Here is a 15,982-nt window from a genome sequence, read left to right on the forward strand (position 1 = left end):
AATACTCAAAATCGGCAAAAGTTTTTGACTTTTTAACTAATGTAAAATGTTACATAATAACTGAGCTTGTATATTGATACATATGACTGGCTAAAATCAGAATAAATGAACCAGACTTTTATTATTGACTATCTCGAACATTCTACAGTGTTGTTTGTTTGAAAATGGCTTCCACCACCGCAACCGCTCAAGAAGCCGCCGAATTTCTTGAAGATAAGGCGTTAGCTGAGGAGGTATTCTCTCTATTCTATCTATTCTATCTTCACAAATAGTTGGTCTTTCGGAAAAAATACCTGTAACTCCAATCTGTCCTCCAGATTTTTCTTGAACCTTCTTGATAATTTATTTGAGAGTCCAAAAATGTCTGGCATGCTTTTTGTGATCACGAAAAAGTTACGGCCAAATCAATGAAATACACTGGGTGATGTATGGTGCGATGTGAAGTTTCAAAAATTTCTCAATTTCAGGACTTACTTGATGAAGATGATGTCCCAGCACATATCTTGGAAGCTCGCTTCAATGAACTGAAACAGAGAGCCGAAGCATTCAAGCAGTTTCAAGAGAAGGGCCATGGCCATTACACGTAAGAGAGCTTTGCTGGTATACTGTCAATAGCTGGGAGGTATAACTTGTTGAGATCTAAAGCCAAAGGGCACTTGTTCCTGCTAATGGCATGTGTTGATATTAGATTTCACGTTTTGTTCCAGAACCATAGATGAAGAAAAGAAATTCTTACATTTGACAACATCAGAGTCGAGATGTGTCGTACATTTCTTCCATACAGATTTCAGAAGATGTGCAATAGTCGACACTCATCTGAAGGTTAGTATCTATCACTATGCTTTTATTCATTTCATTTAGCATAGTTTAGAAGGAGGCTAAATCGGAAGAAGATATCATATTTATATAATTTAGATGAAATGATAAAGTCTGATGCAAGGATATCTGAGAGGCTGGTCAAAAGACTGGATGATAAGGGCCACCATGGAGCAAAAATTTGGTCATTACATAAAGAATAGCATCTCCTGTTGTGTGCACGAAGAGTGACTGGTTCAAGTTTCAAGTATATCTCATTATAATATGATATTTTCAGAAATTGGCAGAGAAGCATTTTGAGACAAAGTTTGCAAAAATTGATGTCAAGGTTGCCAAGTTCTTTGTTGAGAAGTTAAAGATTAAAGAACTGCCAGCCATTCTTTGCTTTGTTGATGCAAAGGTCAAAGACAAGTAAGTTATGTATATAAAAAAGATAATTTTCTTGATCATAACAGAGTGTGAATGTGATGCCAGGCACTGAGTGATAACTGACAATCTTATGTGCAAATCAGGATACCATACATCGTTGTCAACTGCAACTTGTCTTGATCCGATGGAATCCCTGCAAAACATGCAGGGGAATATATTGTACCTCAGGTTACCTGCCAATTTAAAATTATGTAGAGGACTGCTTACAGTGTTATAAACCTGAGAAAGATGGTAAAGAAAGTAGTGAACCATAATTATTTTTAGAATAAGGGGAAAAACTATTTGTTTTCAACTTTACATGTATGCTGTCTCTATAATTTTTCAGAATTATTGGTTTTTCTGACCTTGGAAACACAGACAGCTTCAGTACTGAAATGTTGGAGCGGAGACTTGGAAAATCTGGTAAGGTTGTGGTTGTGTGTGAGATGATCTATACAGCTTAGATGGTTGTTCCTCATATCCAGCAACAGTTGACAATTGTGACAACTGTGTAGGCTTCAATGTCTCTACAATTCTATCTTTTCAAACCATAATTTAATTCTTTGATTGGGATATGGAACAAATTATTTGATTGAAGCGTTAAACAGGGATTCCTTGTAAGTTGTACTGTGAAGTTGATGTCAGGGCTGGCATCCCCACACAACCTAAAAATGTTGCAAATTTGTTTTTCTAGAAGTGATAACTGTTGAAGACGTAGATGAAGAAGAGGAGCGAAGAAAAAAGACAATTTATGGATTCAAAAAGAATAGGGGAGCCAATGATGATAGCAGTGATGATGATGATTATTAGCATGAACATTGTAGAGATTTCATGGCTGCGCCATAAATCAATGAGGACACAACAGCTGTTCTAAACATTTTCATGGCTATATCTATAGGGACAACATTCTAAATGTTGGTCATTACAAAGAAACTTCATATTCTGTCAGGCCTGGCCATAACTGGGACTTCATCTGTTCATTTTCCGATGAAGGGGAATAATAGCTTTGTTCATTGATGATGCATTTGACTACAGGTATGCAACATATCTTCCGATTTGATTCTGGGCATGTATTCAGGTTCAATCTCCTGTGGAATCCTTGAACTGCCTTGGAGCGGCATTCTGTAAAATTCATACTGAAAAAAGTCCTTCATAATCTAGGACATGTGTTTGCTTGGTAAAGTACAAAATCTATAACAACTTCTTGTCGATGAAATTATGTACAATTTCTTCATGAATATTTTTATTGTGTTTTCTCTACATGCATATTATACTATTTATAAATTTTTTTATTTCAAGAAATAAACCGTTTCATTGCTTGAATATCTTTGTTAATTTCCCACTTCCATTCTGTCAATGAGATTTGAAGTGACAACATGTCATGTAATCTTAATCTGACATCTGTGCTGGGCCTAGCCGTTTGCGTATCACGTTACCCACCCACATATGCTCATCATATGGTGAGTCAATTTTGAGTCTGGCCACTGGTCTCCTCGGTTCCTTGCCCTTGGTCAATTGGGGTTACTGGCCAAATCCTAACTTGAGCAAGCCTGAGAAGAGGGAGATCATTGACAAACTGTGGGGCATCACTAACTTTACCCTTATCTTTTAGACAAGAGATACAGAACAAAGCATTCATGTTCAAAATTTAAAGTAATTAGCAATTTATTTTCTGATTCATTCCAGCAGTATAATAATAGACTCTTACTAACAATCAACAGTAAATCATAAAAGGTATTTACAATCCATTTTAAATGATTACAAAAATATCATCAATATTTATGAATGTTACGTATTTGCTCTAATATTCTTATGAAAATAATTGTAACACATTAATTGTGTGGGAATCAAAAGAAGTTGGGTAGTGTAGTTGGCATGAAACTGGCCAAACAAGTGTAAATTCGACATAAGTGATGTCTATAAAACTTCCAGCAGGGGCATATTCATCTGCAAAATAATGCAACCCAGATACCTGTGGAGGACAGTTGGCGTATATACAAAGCCGCACAGTTGTAATGTCAAGTCATACATCAACATGCCAACTTCAAGCTCAAGCTCCAAAGAATTCCAAGCTCAAGTGAGCTTAAACTTTATTAAGGCATATTGGACATAACTTCTGAGGTACACAGTATTTGTGGTAGACGTGTCCACAGTTGAAGATAACCAGGCCGGATTCTGCTTGGTTGATGATTGCAGTCAAAGGCAAGGAGCAGCATAGGCAGTCACTGAAAGAGATATGCAAATATGCAAAAATGATATGCAAAAAGAGATATGCAAAAACATTCAGCCATCAAACCTTTGTAGCCTACAACTGACAACCTTCTGCAGTCTTAGTTTATCCAGTAATCGAGCTATTGAGAACTTTACACAAAACTTATGATTTACCCCCTGAAGGGTCATGTTATGGCAGAAGAAAAGTTGTGTTTACTCAAGAGACCAGAAGTGGATTTGGTTACTTTTGCATCTGACCTCTTTTTATTTTCCTTACCCTTTGAGATCAGTCTGAGCACCCCAGTGACAGGCAGGATTTTCAAGGTACTGACTTCTCATCTTTGTTTGGTCGTTCAGAATTGAAAACTGGAAAGAAAAGTGACAGAAAAATGTCTGTGGTTATGGTATCATATTTCTTGCTCTTTCAAAGGGAAGTGGAAGTGTTTTTTCACATTTCTGCACAGTTAATACTGCAGGCAAGGCCACAGCAGGATACACATTTCCCCCAGCGTCTTGAAAGCAATGTTTTAATTTTTATTTGACCCCAGATCATCAACTCTGTGCTTCAGTACAGTACATACCAACTTCTCTGCGGTCCTCCCTTCCCCGTTACTGCTTTCCTTCTGAACCATTTTTGCCAACTGCGGTGCCAAGTAACCTGGTTTCCGCCGCCATAGGTAGTTATCCATCTGCTCAAGTATATCCTGGACTAGCAGACACTGCTGCTGCTCAACACTAACTGCCAGCAAACACGTACGAAAGAAATCAGCCGAAAGCACCCCGCGCTGAACTTCGACACCTTGTAGCATATCCAAGGCATTGCTATAACCAATATTTTTCATGACGAGTTTTGCGAGGTTTTCCCAAGTGATCAGTTTTGACCAGTCGATTCCAGTAGAACTGTTGGGAGTGTCACTCTTAGCTTCTAAAGGTAATTGCTGTCTACAGTTCAAACAATACCAAACTTCTCCATGTTCAGGCTTCAGCAAGATCTGGTCATCTGTGGGGGTAGTCTGCTTTTGCTTCAGCTTGACAAGGTTTTCAAAGTCCGACCTCCCTAGATTTTCAGACTCTGGAAAATTGAATTAGGATAGCATGATGTTTGGCAACTTTAGCAAAGCTAGGTTGTCATTCCCCAAAATAAAATGCCCCCCCCCAAGAATATCAGGGGTTAACAGTAACCCGAAGGGGCTGATGTGCAATGACTAAAAGTACCTTTTGCAATGATATTCTTTAGGAGTTCAAACTCTCCTAACTGAATCAGAATCTCGAGGTATTGATCTCGGTTTTTCGGGTACTGCAGGCACCTCAGATAGCCCTGCCAGTAGCCATATTTCTGGCAAAGTTGTAGAATCCTATCACACGGCGCAGAGGCCAGCATCACACTGTTGATCAGACAGTTACGCTCCCAGGTTGCAGTGTGTCCAAGGGGCCTGAAATTGGAAAAAGAAATTGATTGTTTTAAAAACATAGATTAAAAAAAACTGGCATAAACAAGCCCCAACATCTGCTTTGATCGAGGCTAGAACAGTGAATTGCTGCCAACAAAAGTAAATGTCCTCAGTTTTAATACTCCCACGTCATCAGTGATGATCACCCTTAGCTATGAGCATTCATGAAATGGCTTTCAATGGTTCACTCACAAATAGAACAGATTAAAGATTATTGTTGGTGCTTTAGAGCATGAGACATGGCATGAGGGGCTTACTTTGGCATTCCACAGCTACAGGAGTTGTCAATAGTCCTTCCACACAACAGACATTCAAGCCAGGCTATCTGTACTTCCTTCTCTTGGCAAATTTGGTTTATCGTTGATTCCCTGAAATAAGCGTGGGCAAAATTGTTCAAACAACTACAATGTACAAGCACTGTTCAGGCAAATGCAAGAGGCATGGCACGATTTATGGCATAGCCATTTCTCCTAAGCAACAGTGCATTTTTGAAGCATACCTCACAGCGATTTAAAGCACTCGTTTGCAGGGCGTTCAAGTGAAAGCTTAGAAACACACCAACCTGGCAGCCTCAGTATTGCTTGTCACCATTGACAGCCTATCAAGATAGGTCAGGTAATGTTCTCGAAAGTCAACACCATCTCGGCACATGTAGAGGATATCAAGTGGACTGATGACCTTGTGAAGGTCACCACAAAGATGGATGGTCTTCATCTCGTTGTGGCTGAAGAGTCTGACGACGTGGGACAGCACTGCAGGACTCTCAATGAGCTCTTGGTTGTTATGGTGCTGGAAGGCTGAGCTCAGCTCGTTCCTATGGATTAATTTTGCAAATGGGTCGGACGAATCGGCCAGGACTGAAAAGTCAAAGTTAGGATTCTTGTATAGCTTTGTTTACAATATAAAGTCATTCCGACGTCACAAATAGATTATAGGGTGCTACAGTGCGTGCTGTTGTAGATAACTGACGGAACATGCCCTAAATCCTGACCAAACAGTCACAATATTTATAGTTGAATTGAAGCTTATTGCAGCTATTAACATTTCAGGTCAATTTGGCTCAAGGTGCACTTACCATGAAGACACTCAACAAATTCCTTCCAGAGTGTTATCCTACGGTTGCCATGGCAATGGTCGATGAATCTCTTTAATTTTGGAATGTTCAAGAAATGAAAGTAGCACCGCATAAATATGACGGCATCGGACAGCACCAAACAGCTTTTACATTCACTCGTTTGGATAGCACCACTCCTGGACGTATCTTCCCCACAAGGGACACAACCCAGTTTTGCATTTGACTTTGAACTTGAGCATGTGAACTTTGAAGTTAAAGTTTGGAAATTTGAATTTTCAGAATCGCCACATTCCGACCACTTAATCACTTCCTCTGTGTCTGCATTTTTCTGCTGTTCTAGAAAACACCTGTGGCAATCTGATAACACAGGAAGAATCTTTTCCTTAATTTCTCCGTGAATTCCAAGCTCCAAACATAATAGCACCAACTTTGCGACTTGGGAATGTAGGTCTTTCGGAAGAGAAAACGGATCGTCAACGTAAACAATGTCAGAGAGGTCAAGGTCAAAGTCACTGTAATCTATTGGCATGTCGTCAGAGTCTTCAGGTGTATCCGGTTTTGGATTTGACACATGATTCACACCATCTACTGAATTCGTGTCTGCTGAAAAACTCCTGGAACAATTATCAGCAGATGTCACATTTTCAGCAGATGTCACATTCTCAGTAGACGTCACATTCTCAGCAGACGTCACATGCTCAGCAGACGTCACATTTTCAGCAGACAATACATCCTCCCGCTCCTCTTCGATTTCCTTCTTGACTGGAGCGTGAAGAACTGAAAAGATGTCTCTCGTGTTCACATCTTCATCGTAGAAATAATTCACAGGCGACTTGTTCCGTTTCGGTTCCTCTCCGCCTATATGCAGACGATAAGGATCCTCTTCAACATGTGGAGTTTCGGGGACTTCGTTGCTGCTGCTGGATTCCAAGCTATCAATAAAGATATCTTGCACATGTCGGAGGGGCATCTGCTCAAGTTTTTTCTCCTCAATGAATTCTTCAAGTTTTTCGTTGTAAACGTTTTGGTGGAGGTTGTGTAGCATGTCGTTCAGAAGAGGTACCCACTTCTTTAGTTCTGCTCTCAGTCTCTTTTTGCTGTACCCAATGGCAGGTTTTTTGATGGCCTTGCTGGAATGAAAACAGAAATTACATGTAAATGGAAGTCACAAGCACATAATCACAAAATACTAGGATGATATCTGATGTAAAAGCATACAATAATCTTTATTTTGATGGCATTTGGTTTCCGTCATTCACATTAAAATTTCAGGTCAGCAAACCTTGGCACTGCTCAGCTCAATAGCTGTATATTTAACTCATAAAAGAAGCTGCTTGAGTACCTTGCTGCCTTTGTTGCATTGTAGAAGTTGATCACATCTGCAGATATTGCCTTTTGCTGCAACGTAGTAATTTTCTCTTCCTTACGAGGCCTCACTATTTCTGGTGTTGGGGTAACTTCCATTGGGGCAATCGTGTCGTATGTCTCAGCCATTAATCTCATAGCGGGATGGGTCGACTCAGTCATCATGCTTTCCTTGAAAGTCTCCTTTATATTCTTCTTCAAATTCCCCAAGAAACTTTTTGTCCTTGATTGCAAAACATTTTTCGTAGCTTCTAAGATCAGCTTAATGTTTGGCTCAGCTCCCTGGCCATGGGGTTGGGGCACAAGTGTAGGGCTGCACTCCCTTTGTGGTGACTCCATAGGCGGAGTGAATGTTTCTCGATGTCTCAGGGGTCGATGAACTTTGTACGCCATCTGTGGAGAAGATGTTCCATTCGCCATTTTGGTTGAGGTAGACACCATTTTCGAAGCAGCAGACATCATATTGGAAGGAGCAGGTGACAGCTGTTGGCCCTGCCTCATTTCACCATTTGGTGAAGGGATATCGACATCCTTTGCTGGAAAGAGGAAAAAATATGCCTCAGATATGAAATGACGGTATCAAAACCCATCTAAAAAACATTCATTTTTGCTTTTCTGCATTTTGCCATTTCTCCACAATGCAAGGCAACTGTATTTTTATTCAATATTTACTATACTCTTGTTCAACTGCTACACTTAATAAATGCTTGTGAAATCATAAAAAATCATAGTGCTATTTTTCTAGTGAAATTAACAGTTGTACTACTTACACGTACTTTTCTTTTTCAATGATGCTGTCTGTCTGTAGATTCTCCCTTTTCCAGCTAAAATCAGAATCAAAATTTAGGTTACAAAGATTGACTAGACAACTTGTGCCTAATCAGCAAGGAAGTCGCAACACGTGTACTGATATTGAACCCAGAATTGCATCACTCATCAAACTGTAGTCTTCCAACCAGACAGTAACTTAAGTGAAGAAAATTACGAGAAATCAAAGGGATTAACAGCCACCAAAATCCATCAAATGGTGTAAAATTTTGAAGTAACCAGCAATTTTCTAAACATTCTATGAGGTTTGCTGTCAGTTTTAAAGACACCAGTTAACATTCTTGAAAGTTTTCAAAGAATTTTCACTTTTGATGTCAATAGATGCTTACGCAACTTTCCCTTTGGCTCATCGAATTCAATCAGCGCTGCAGTTTTCCGCCTGCCCTTCTTGGATGCTTTTGTCTGAGCATCCGGCGATCTTGACCGAATGGTCAAGGGCCCTCCCCGAGCAGACGATGGACTACCAGTATCCAAGCCGACTAAATTAGGATCTGATGCCCGACGTTGGAGAACTGCTGGCTCAGACAACATGTTTTCTGCTGCAACAGGTAACTCGACTGGGAATTCTTCAGTTATGTCTTCATGGATACCTGCAGGAACCTGCACTGCCTCTTGATTAATTTCACCAGAAGAATTGCGAAATGGAGCCATCTGACCAATCGATCTTAGATCAATATCACAGAAATGCTCCTCTGTATCTCTGACAATGTTACAAGTACGTTCTGCTGCTGCATTAGTAGTACCATCTGCTAAAGTATCATGATCATGATGGGCATTACCATAGTCAGTAGTGTCATCAACACTTGATATGAACTGCTCATTCGGCCTAGGCACACAGAGGGCTGGAACTTCAACACTATCAAAAATGCCATGTGCTACGACTAACTGACTAATATTGTCGGACACAGTGGAATTGGTTTGGTCATTGACGGTTTTTAACCCTGAACCCTCTCTCAAATCTGGAAAGACTTTGTCAAAATCTTCCTTTGTATTTTTTGCATCGCTGTTTTGGTTGATGTCATATTTCAGAATATCTTCCGTTTCCGGTGAGCTCACCACCAAGGATTTACTCAACATTGCATCAAGATCCGCACCACGAATACTAAGCATTGGGCATGATTTCTCTTCTGGATCGTTTTGGTCGTCCAGAGCAAACAATGCCACATTTTCAACATTCTGCACTTTCGGTGAACCTCTTGTGACAAGTTCTCGCGAATATTCCCCACTGCTGTCGCCTCTCTGATTCGAGGCACCAGAACTCTTGTCAGATAATTCACTTTCACTGCGTTTGGGTCGATTCACAACATGTATTCCAGAATCCAACACATGGACTGTTGACGTATGAGCGACTGATGGCGGTACTTTCTCCTCAGGGCATTCGATCGAATCCAGAAGTTCTTCAACTTTTTTCAAATGTGTATCACACTGATTGTTGACAAATTTATCCCGTAGGTCAAGTAACACTTCTCTCGGGACATATCTACGAACTGCTGCTGGACGAATCAAGGTTTCAAAGAAATATGCCGAGCTGGCACTTTGCTTCCACAAGGAATGTGCGAAGAGTTTTATAACTGATCTTTCTGCCGAGAGCAAGGTCAGCTTAGTCACATTAGACATGCTGTCGAGAATGAATACATCATTCCGATATGTGGCAAGATCGATAATGTCTTTGAACGGGCTCCAGAATATAGATGTGGCATCATTTGGATTGAAGACATACATGCCATCTGTTGACCAGGTGAACACAAATCTGTCCCTGAAAATGATGAGAAAAACATGAGAAGAGAATCTCACCCTAAAGTGAGGATTGAACCAGGGAACTCGGACAATGATATTGGCTCTGCAACTTATATCATCATTTATCAATTGACGCCATTTTAGCTTACCCTAACTTCTTTAGCCTATTAAAGTTGACCACTTTAGGGGTACTACGTTCCTCAGGATCAGGAAAGCTGGTCTCCTCCTCTCTGTACGTTGCGATGGGAAGTGATGGAATGTTCAGCATCTCCTTGAACTGATGCGTGTGGACCACCTCACCATCACCATTTACTTGCCATACACGAGACCTCGGCCGGGCACACAATATCATTGGAGGCTCCTCTCTAGGCCATTGGAAGAAGAGGGAACCAAATGCACCGTTTCTGTCCTGTTTGCCAATCTGTGAATATTCCTTTCTAAAAGGAAAGGAAAGTAGAGAGATTTTTGTCTGTGGTATTGACTCGACTATAAAACAGAACAAAAAACAACACAAGATGAGTAGATCATACTTACTTCACTGTGTTGCATAGATATGTCTTCTTTAGAGTTGAGATCACCAACTTTTCATCATGGAGACTGAGTTGTATGATCTTCGAATCGAGTCTTAGAATGATCTCACTTGGAACCTAAAAAGGGACAGGAAGAGAATGATCTTAACTTGCTAAAAACTAAGAACTTGAAAATGTGAGAAAATGCTCAAACCAGTTCATTTGGTAAAATATCTTGCTTAATGCAACAAAAAAACTGAATCTGAAATCTCGGACCATTGATCTAAAATGGTCCAGGTACAAAATGACTATTTTGGAAACTGGAGGCCCTGGGGCCAGACACTAAGCTACATGAGTGAGAACCACAGTTATTTGCCAAGTAGAGACAGGGGCCTAGTCTCAAAATTTGGATCAGGAACTGGTGGATAATGACCAGTTTAGATGGAAAAAAAACAAGGGCTTACCTGAAGGAGATCTTTTGTGATGGATGTCGTTACCTTAGCAACTGAGACTCTCCCCACATCATCACCAATAAAGAGCAGATTTCCTTGTAAGTTCCATTCAAGGGATGTGACAACCGATCCCTTGTGGTCAACACTTAAGCGTAGCCGGCGAAGACTTGCACGCTTCTGGATGTTCAATTCTGTCACAGTCACATGACCATTGCTGTCAAATCAAAAGTTGTACTTAGCCTTAAGATTTAGACACGTCATCTAACAATGGCTTTAACCCTTTAATGGCTTAGCCTGCCACAGCATGGGCATTCAGGTGTGCTGTATCCCTATTTTAAGTATCATTCAAAGGACTGCAAAGTGCCGGGAATGTTAGTTCCTTGAAACCTGCGCCAGTTCATTCAGAGATACAAATCTTGGTTCTCCCCAGAATCAACTAGGGCCCTATTGCATGGTAGCCAGCAGTGTTAACCACAATAAGGCTCAAAATGAAATTAGATGACATGGCGTCCAATACTGAGCTGGTGGAAGGCAACTTAATGGGGGTATTCCACTGCTGCATATATGTCCTTGAACAAGACAAACGGACTGCGTACACTTACCTACATGCATGAGCTAGTACATTATCATCAGGGCTAAAGCTAAGCTGTGTCACTGAGCCTTCCTAGAATAGAAATAGGTCAATTAGAACAGAATGTTTTCTGTCTCTTACTGAGAACTTGTGCAGTATACTGGTTCATCAAACCAAAACCAAAAATATTCCAAACTTAGACAATAGCCACACACATTTTACATTGGTGCACTTTTGACTAGTATGGCTACCGTGCTTACAGAAGTTTAGCCAGACAGAGATAACACTGTACTAATGTACCAGGTGTGATACAATGCGAATATAGGGAGACTCCACTGTATCACACCACCACAAAATAGTCCTACATCTTTATCACAAGATCCTCTTGATTAACACCAGATCCGTCGAATCAGTGTATTACCTTGTCATTTGTGAGATGATGTAGCCATTTCAGTGATTCCTTGTGGAAGATATAGACAGCACCAGTGGATGAGCCAACAGCAATGTAAGAGGCAGACACTGTGATACTGGTGTACTGGAAGAAAAGGGAATGTAGACATGATATTTAGGACATATTTAAAACATAAACTTATCAAAATACAAACATTTGATCAGTATGTTTTAGGGAAAATACTTGACTTGCCAATCTCAGCTCGACGCCGAACTGCAGCGCCACTCGCGGCCAAAGATAGAACAACTCGACATTTTTTTCACCGGTTTTCTTGCTGCACATGCGTACCAGCGTCATCTTTTGTTGATTTCCGCTGGTACGCATGCGCAGCGAGAAAACCGGTGAAAAAAATGTCGAGTCGTTCTATCTTTGTCCGCGAGTGGCGCTGCAGTTCGGCGTCGAGCTGAGATTGGCAAGTCAAGTATTAAGATAAGAATTCTGGGTGAACCACTATGACTAAAGTGTACAACTAGTTATAGTGATTAAAGTTTAGCAGAAAATATCACTTTTTGTCTGAAAATAATTATTTAAGAATATTGCCAATCAATATCGAAAGTTTGTGATAACCTCCTGCGTTTTCAACCTTTGCTTGCAACAGAGTGTTTACTAACTTTAAGTCGACTGGAAGATCTTATTGGCTGGAGGATCTCATCAACTGAGCCTAATTCAACAAATATGTGGCTCCAGCGAAACTTGGCATGTTCTGTCTGTTTGAGAGTAGAGACAGGATCTCCAGGGCCATGGACTGGCATGGCTGGGGTTGGTGTGCTTGTGTGGACTGCTGCGATCATTGCCTCATCCTCCCTCCCCTTGGTTGATAAGTCAGATACATTGCCTTGCCTAAGCTCATTCTGAAAATAATGGAAATAAGATTAAAAAATCATAGTGGCACTAAGCATAACAACCAGGCATGTCAGGCAGTCTTTTGACTGGCTGTATAGTGCAACGATAACGTTGCGTGATATTGTATCGCCACATGCACGTTGTGAGAAAAGTCTGCGTTAAATTGCCACATTTTAATGGGAATTAACAGCTTAACATCATGACTTAAATGGCACTACAACGCAGAAGTACATGCGATACTATAACTGAAGGCCTCTCTAATTCGACGGACTATCTTTCTTTTTACACCACCACACCGGCCCGGACGCAGCTGATGGATTTTGATATTCATCGACGGATGAATAACATCAATGCAATGCACATGTCATGGCACTCTGTAGCTGTCAATGAACGTCAGAATCATGAATACAATACGCCCTTAAACAGTAAACAGAGAGAGAGAGAGAGAGAAAAGGGGAAAACCCACTAATTGAAAACCACTTCTTCTAACAATCGAGATCAAAAGAAGCCGTCACGGGTGAGTACCTGACTTGTTTTGCTTCAAGGTCAACTCCTGATTGTGTAACCTTGGTCTTGATTAACTGTTACTGCAATCATGACTTCGTAATCGGAGTAATTACCAAGTTTATTAAACGTAATGACAGCATTTCCTTAAATCCGTACAAAATCACATGACCTGCCTGATGGTTTGCCTATTCTGTATACAAAATTACACGAAGTAAAATTTGGTCGTAGAACTAGAGAGTTAATCGCGTCAGTGTGACTAGTGTCCGTTGTGTATTTTACGTACATATTGATACAGAATATATACAGTACCAGTGGACGACTCCAAACAGCTTCCAAATTTTCTGAGTATTTGGAGAAAAAGGATCGACAAATTGGCCTTTTTTCCCTCTTCTCGTGAACATTTCGATAACTAGTTAAGTGCCACAGACGTGATGTCTGACGAGAGCAAAGAAAACTCTGGGGTTACTCCCATCAGCCTTCAGAATCTTGAGTTTGTTGTACCAGAAACTCTGATAAACGTTATTTCCTTGATTGACCGAGGAACAAGTTTGAACTTCAGTTCTTCTGCGAAGCGAGCTGCTAAACAGACTGCCATTAGTGTTGATAAAGATTTGAACGGGAATGTTAAATTCAGTGTTAAATCTGGAAATTTTCAAATTCTTGAAAATGGCCTTACGCTTAAATGTGTCATCCGTGACATTACAAAAACCGGTGGCGGGACCCGTAATAAAGATAAAGAAGGCAGCATAGGCCTAATTAATGTTCCTCGGGAGATAGACTGTCATTCTGCCAAGGACACGATCGATGTTGAGACTGAAAATCCAGAGCAGGAAGCATCACAAGAACATTCAGTCTTGTCTGTCTCTGACAACAAGTATGAATCCTTTGGAAGGACAACTAGTGCATCCGAGCCCCCCAGTAAAAAGCAAAATGTTCTGAAAACTAGTGATTCAGATGATCCACAAGAATTAAATTTTCATCCTGAACTCAATTTATCAAACGAAGAAAGTCTTGAAGTATCATCAGAAAAGATTTCAGACCTTTCTTTTGGTTTCAAAGTAGATCCTGAAATGCAGATCGCAAGCACTTGTGTTGGGAAAGAGGCAGAGCCTGCATTTTCTTGTCATGAATGTCCTAAACGTTTCAAACGACGAAAACTTTTAGTGGGACATTACGGTCGGTGTCATCCAAGGACCAGGGAACAAGTGCCAGACTCGATTTCACAGATGTATGCTAGTCCTGGTTCTACACCAATTGGAACTAGAGTCAGTCCAAGACAAGTTGCTCGTGCTGAAAAGGAACAAAAGCTAGAATCATCTCTGGACAACAATCAAAGTTTGTCTTCCAGTGAACCAGGAATTCAAGCCGGGGATCAGAGTTTGGGAGAAGTGGATGATAGTCTTGCTATGGATGATTCAAAAGATGATAGCCTGAACATAGCAGCCATGAAGCCAGGTGTCACAAATTCTCCCCCAGATTATAGCCATGAAAAGAACATTCAGTGTAGGTTGTGTAAAAGTTGGGTTAAGAATTATGTGGTTCTCTATGAACACATTCAACGCCTTCATGCTAATCATGAGGAAAGAGATTCGTACATAGAGGAAGTGAAAAACTTAAAAAAGGTTTCTTGTGATCTATGCAACAAGGTCCTTTCACAGGAATCTGAACTGAAAAATCACCTGGAGAATGCCCATGGACCCAGTGCCAGTAAAGAGCCCAAGATGGAGTTTTCTTGTCATGAATGCCCTAAAGCTTTTAGAGACAGAAAACACTTAAGGGCACATTTTGAGCGTTGTCATCCAAGGACCAGGCTTCTATGTCACCTTTGTCCCTCTAGCTTTAAGACAAAGATCTATCTCCAAGAACATATTGATGCTGTTCATGAGAAGAAAATTGCATATGAGTGTAGCGTCTGTGGTAAGACATTTATAGCGCGGAGTACTTGGACGAGACATAAGCGGAAGCATGAAAACAAGATGTATTCCTGTCCTCATTGTGATCGGGAATTCTTTGAGAAACAAAACCTGGCACGTCACGTTCGCGTCATTCATGAATTGGGACGAGCAACAAAGCAACTGTCTTGTGAACACTGCAAAAAGTGTTACACTAATCACGGAAATTTGAAGCAACATATTAAAACTGTTCATCTCAATGAATATGATAATGTCTGCTCTACTTGTGGGAAAGGTTTCCTCCGTAAGAAGGCATTGAAAGAACATGTTGAGACTCATCATAGAATATTGTCTCAATCTAAGACCGAATCTTTGTTACAGAAGACATTCCCGACTGCGACTACAGCTGTCAAGGAGGAAAATATGTCTGTAAGGTGTGAAATCATTGACCCTTTGTGTCCTGGTAATGTTGCTCAAAATTCTGATGATACACTTCAGAGTGTTTACATTTTTATACAACAGGAAGAATCTGGATCAGCTGTGTCCCAATTGGAACAAAGTGAACTGTCAAATATAGAGTTTATTCATCCCAGTACTGAGCCAGGTGCTGAGATAACTATTGGACAGTCGAGTTCAGAGCAGTTGTCTGCAAATTATCAATTGCAGCAGATTCTTGACCTGGCTCAGCTTGAAGCTAATTCAAACCAGCAGATTCACATTCAAGATGTGACTGAAGAACTGGCTGGCGTACTTCATGATCACGGTCACTAGGAAAACACCATGCCTTCTCTGTGTATGTCCTTGTTCTGATACATGTAAATCTTTGAAGATTAAAGCAGGGTCTGGTTCACACAATTAAGCCAGTT

At 40.6% G+C, this 15,982-nt stretch overlaps 2 protein-coding genes across 4 annotated transcripts; one reads left to right on the forward strand and one right to left on the reverse strand.

Moving 5' to 3' along the window:
• The first annotated feature begins 158 nt into the window (after positions 1-158).
• Positions 159-2,495, forward strand: LOC135492149 (uncharacterized). Its single transcript, XM_064778362.1, has 6 exons — positions 159-233; positions 468-583; positions 708-822; positions 1,094-1,227; positions 1,571-1,647; positions 1,919-2,495. The coding sequence occupies exons 1-6, from the start codon at positions 165-167 to the stop codon at positions 2,032-2,034; spliced, it is 627 nt and encodes a 208-aa protein (XP_064634432.1). The 5' UTR covers positions 159-164; the 3' UTR covers positions 2,035-2,495.
• Positions 2,496-2,526: 31 nt separating this feature from the next.
• On the reverse strand, positions 2,527-13,401 carry LOC135492148 (uncharacterized). Of its 3 annotated transcripts, none has more exons than XM_064778360.1 (17): positions 13,338-13,401; positions 12,486-12,725; positions 11,845-11,958; positions 11,455-11,516; positions 10,865-11,066; positions 10,426-10,538; positions 10,041-10,328; positions 8,484-9,910; positions 8,103-8,150; positions 7,304-7,862; positions 5,962-7,091; positions 5,449-5,743; positions 5,144-5,254; positions 4,651-4,868; positions 4,017-4,507; positions 3,713-3,801; positions 2,527-3,449 (listed from the first exon to the last, which is right to left on the reverse strand). In XM_064778360.1, the coding sequence occupies exons 1-17, from the start codon at positions 13,362-13,364 to the stop codon at positions 3,308-3,310; spliced, it is 5,556 nt and encodes a 1,851-aa protein (XP_064634430.1). In that variant the 5' UTR covers positions 13,365-13,401; the 3' UTR covers positions 2,527-3,307. The 3 variants fall into 3 exon arrangements, with proteins under 3 accessions (XP_064634430.1, XP_064634429.1, XP_064634431.1); XM_064778359.1 differs by having other exon boundaries at positions 8,097-8,150; XM_064778361.1 differs by having other exon boundaries at positions 8,097-8,150; positions 13,243-13,391.
• Between the last annotated feature and the right edge of the window lie 2,581 nt (positions 13,402-15,982).

The sequence above is a fragment of the Lineus longissimus genome, chromosome 8, assembly GCF_910592395.1.
Source record: "Lineus longissimus chromosome 8, tnLinLong1.2, whole genome shotgun sequence".
Classification (NCBI taxonomy): domain Eukaryota; kingdom Metazoa; phylum Nemertea; class Pilidiophora; order Heteronemertea; family Lineidae; genus Lineus; species Lineus longissimus.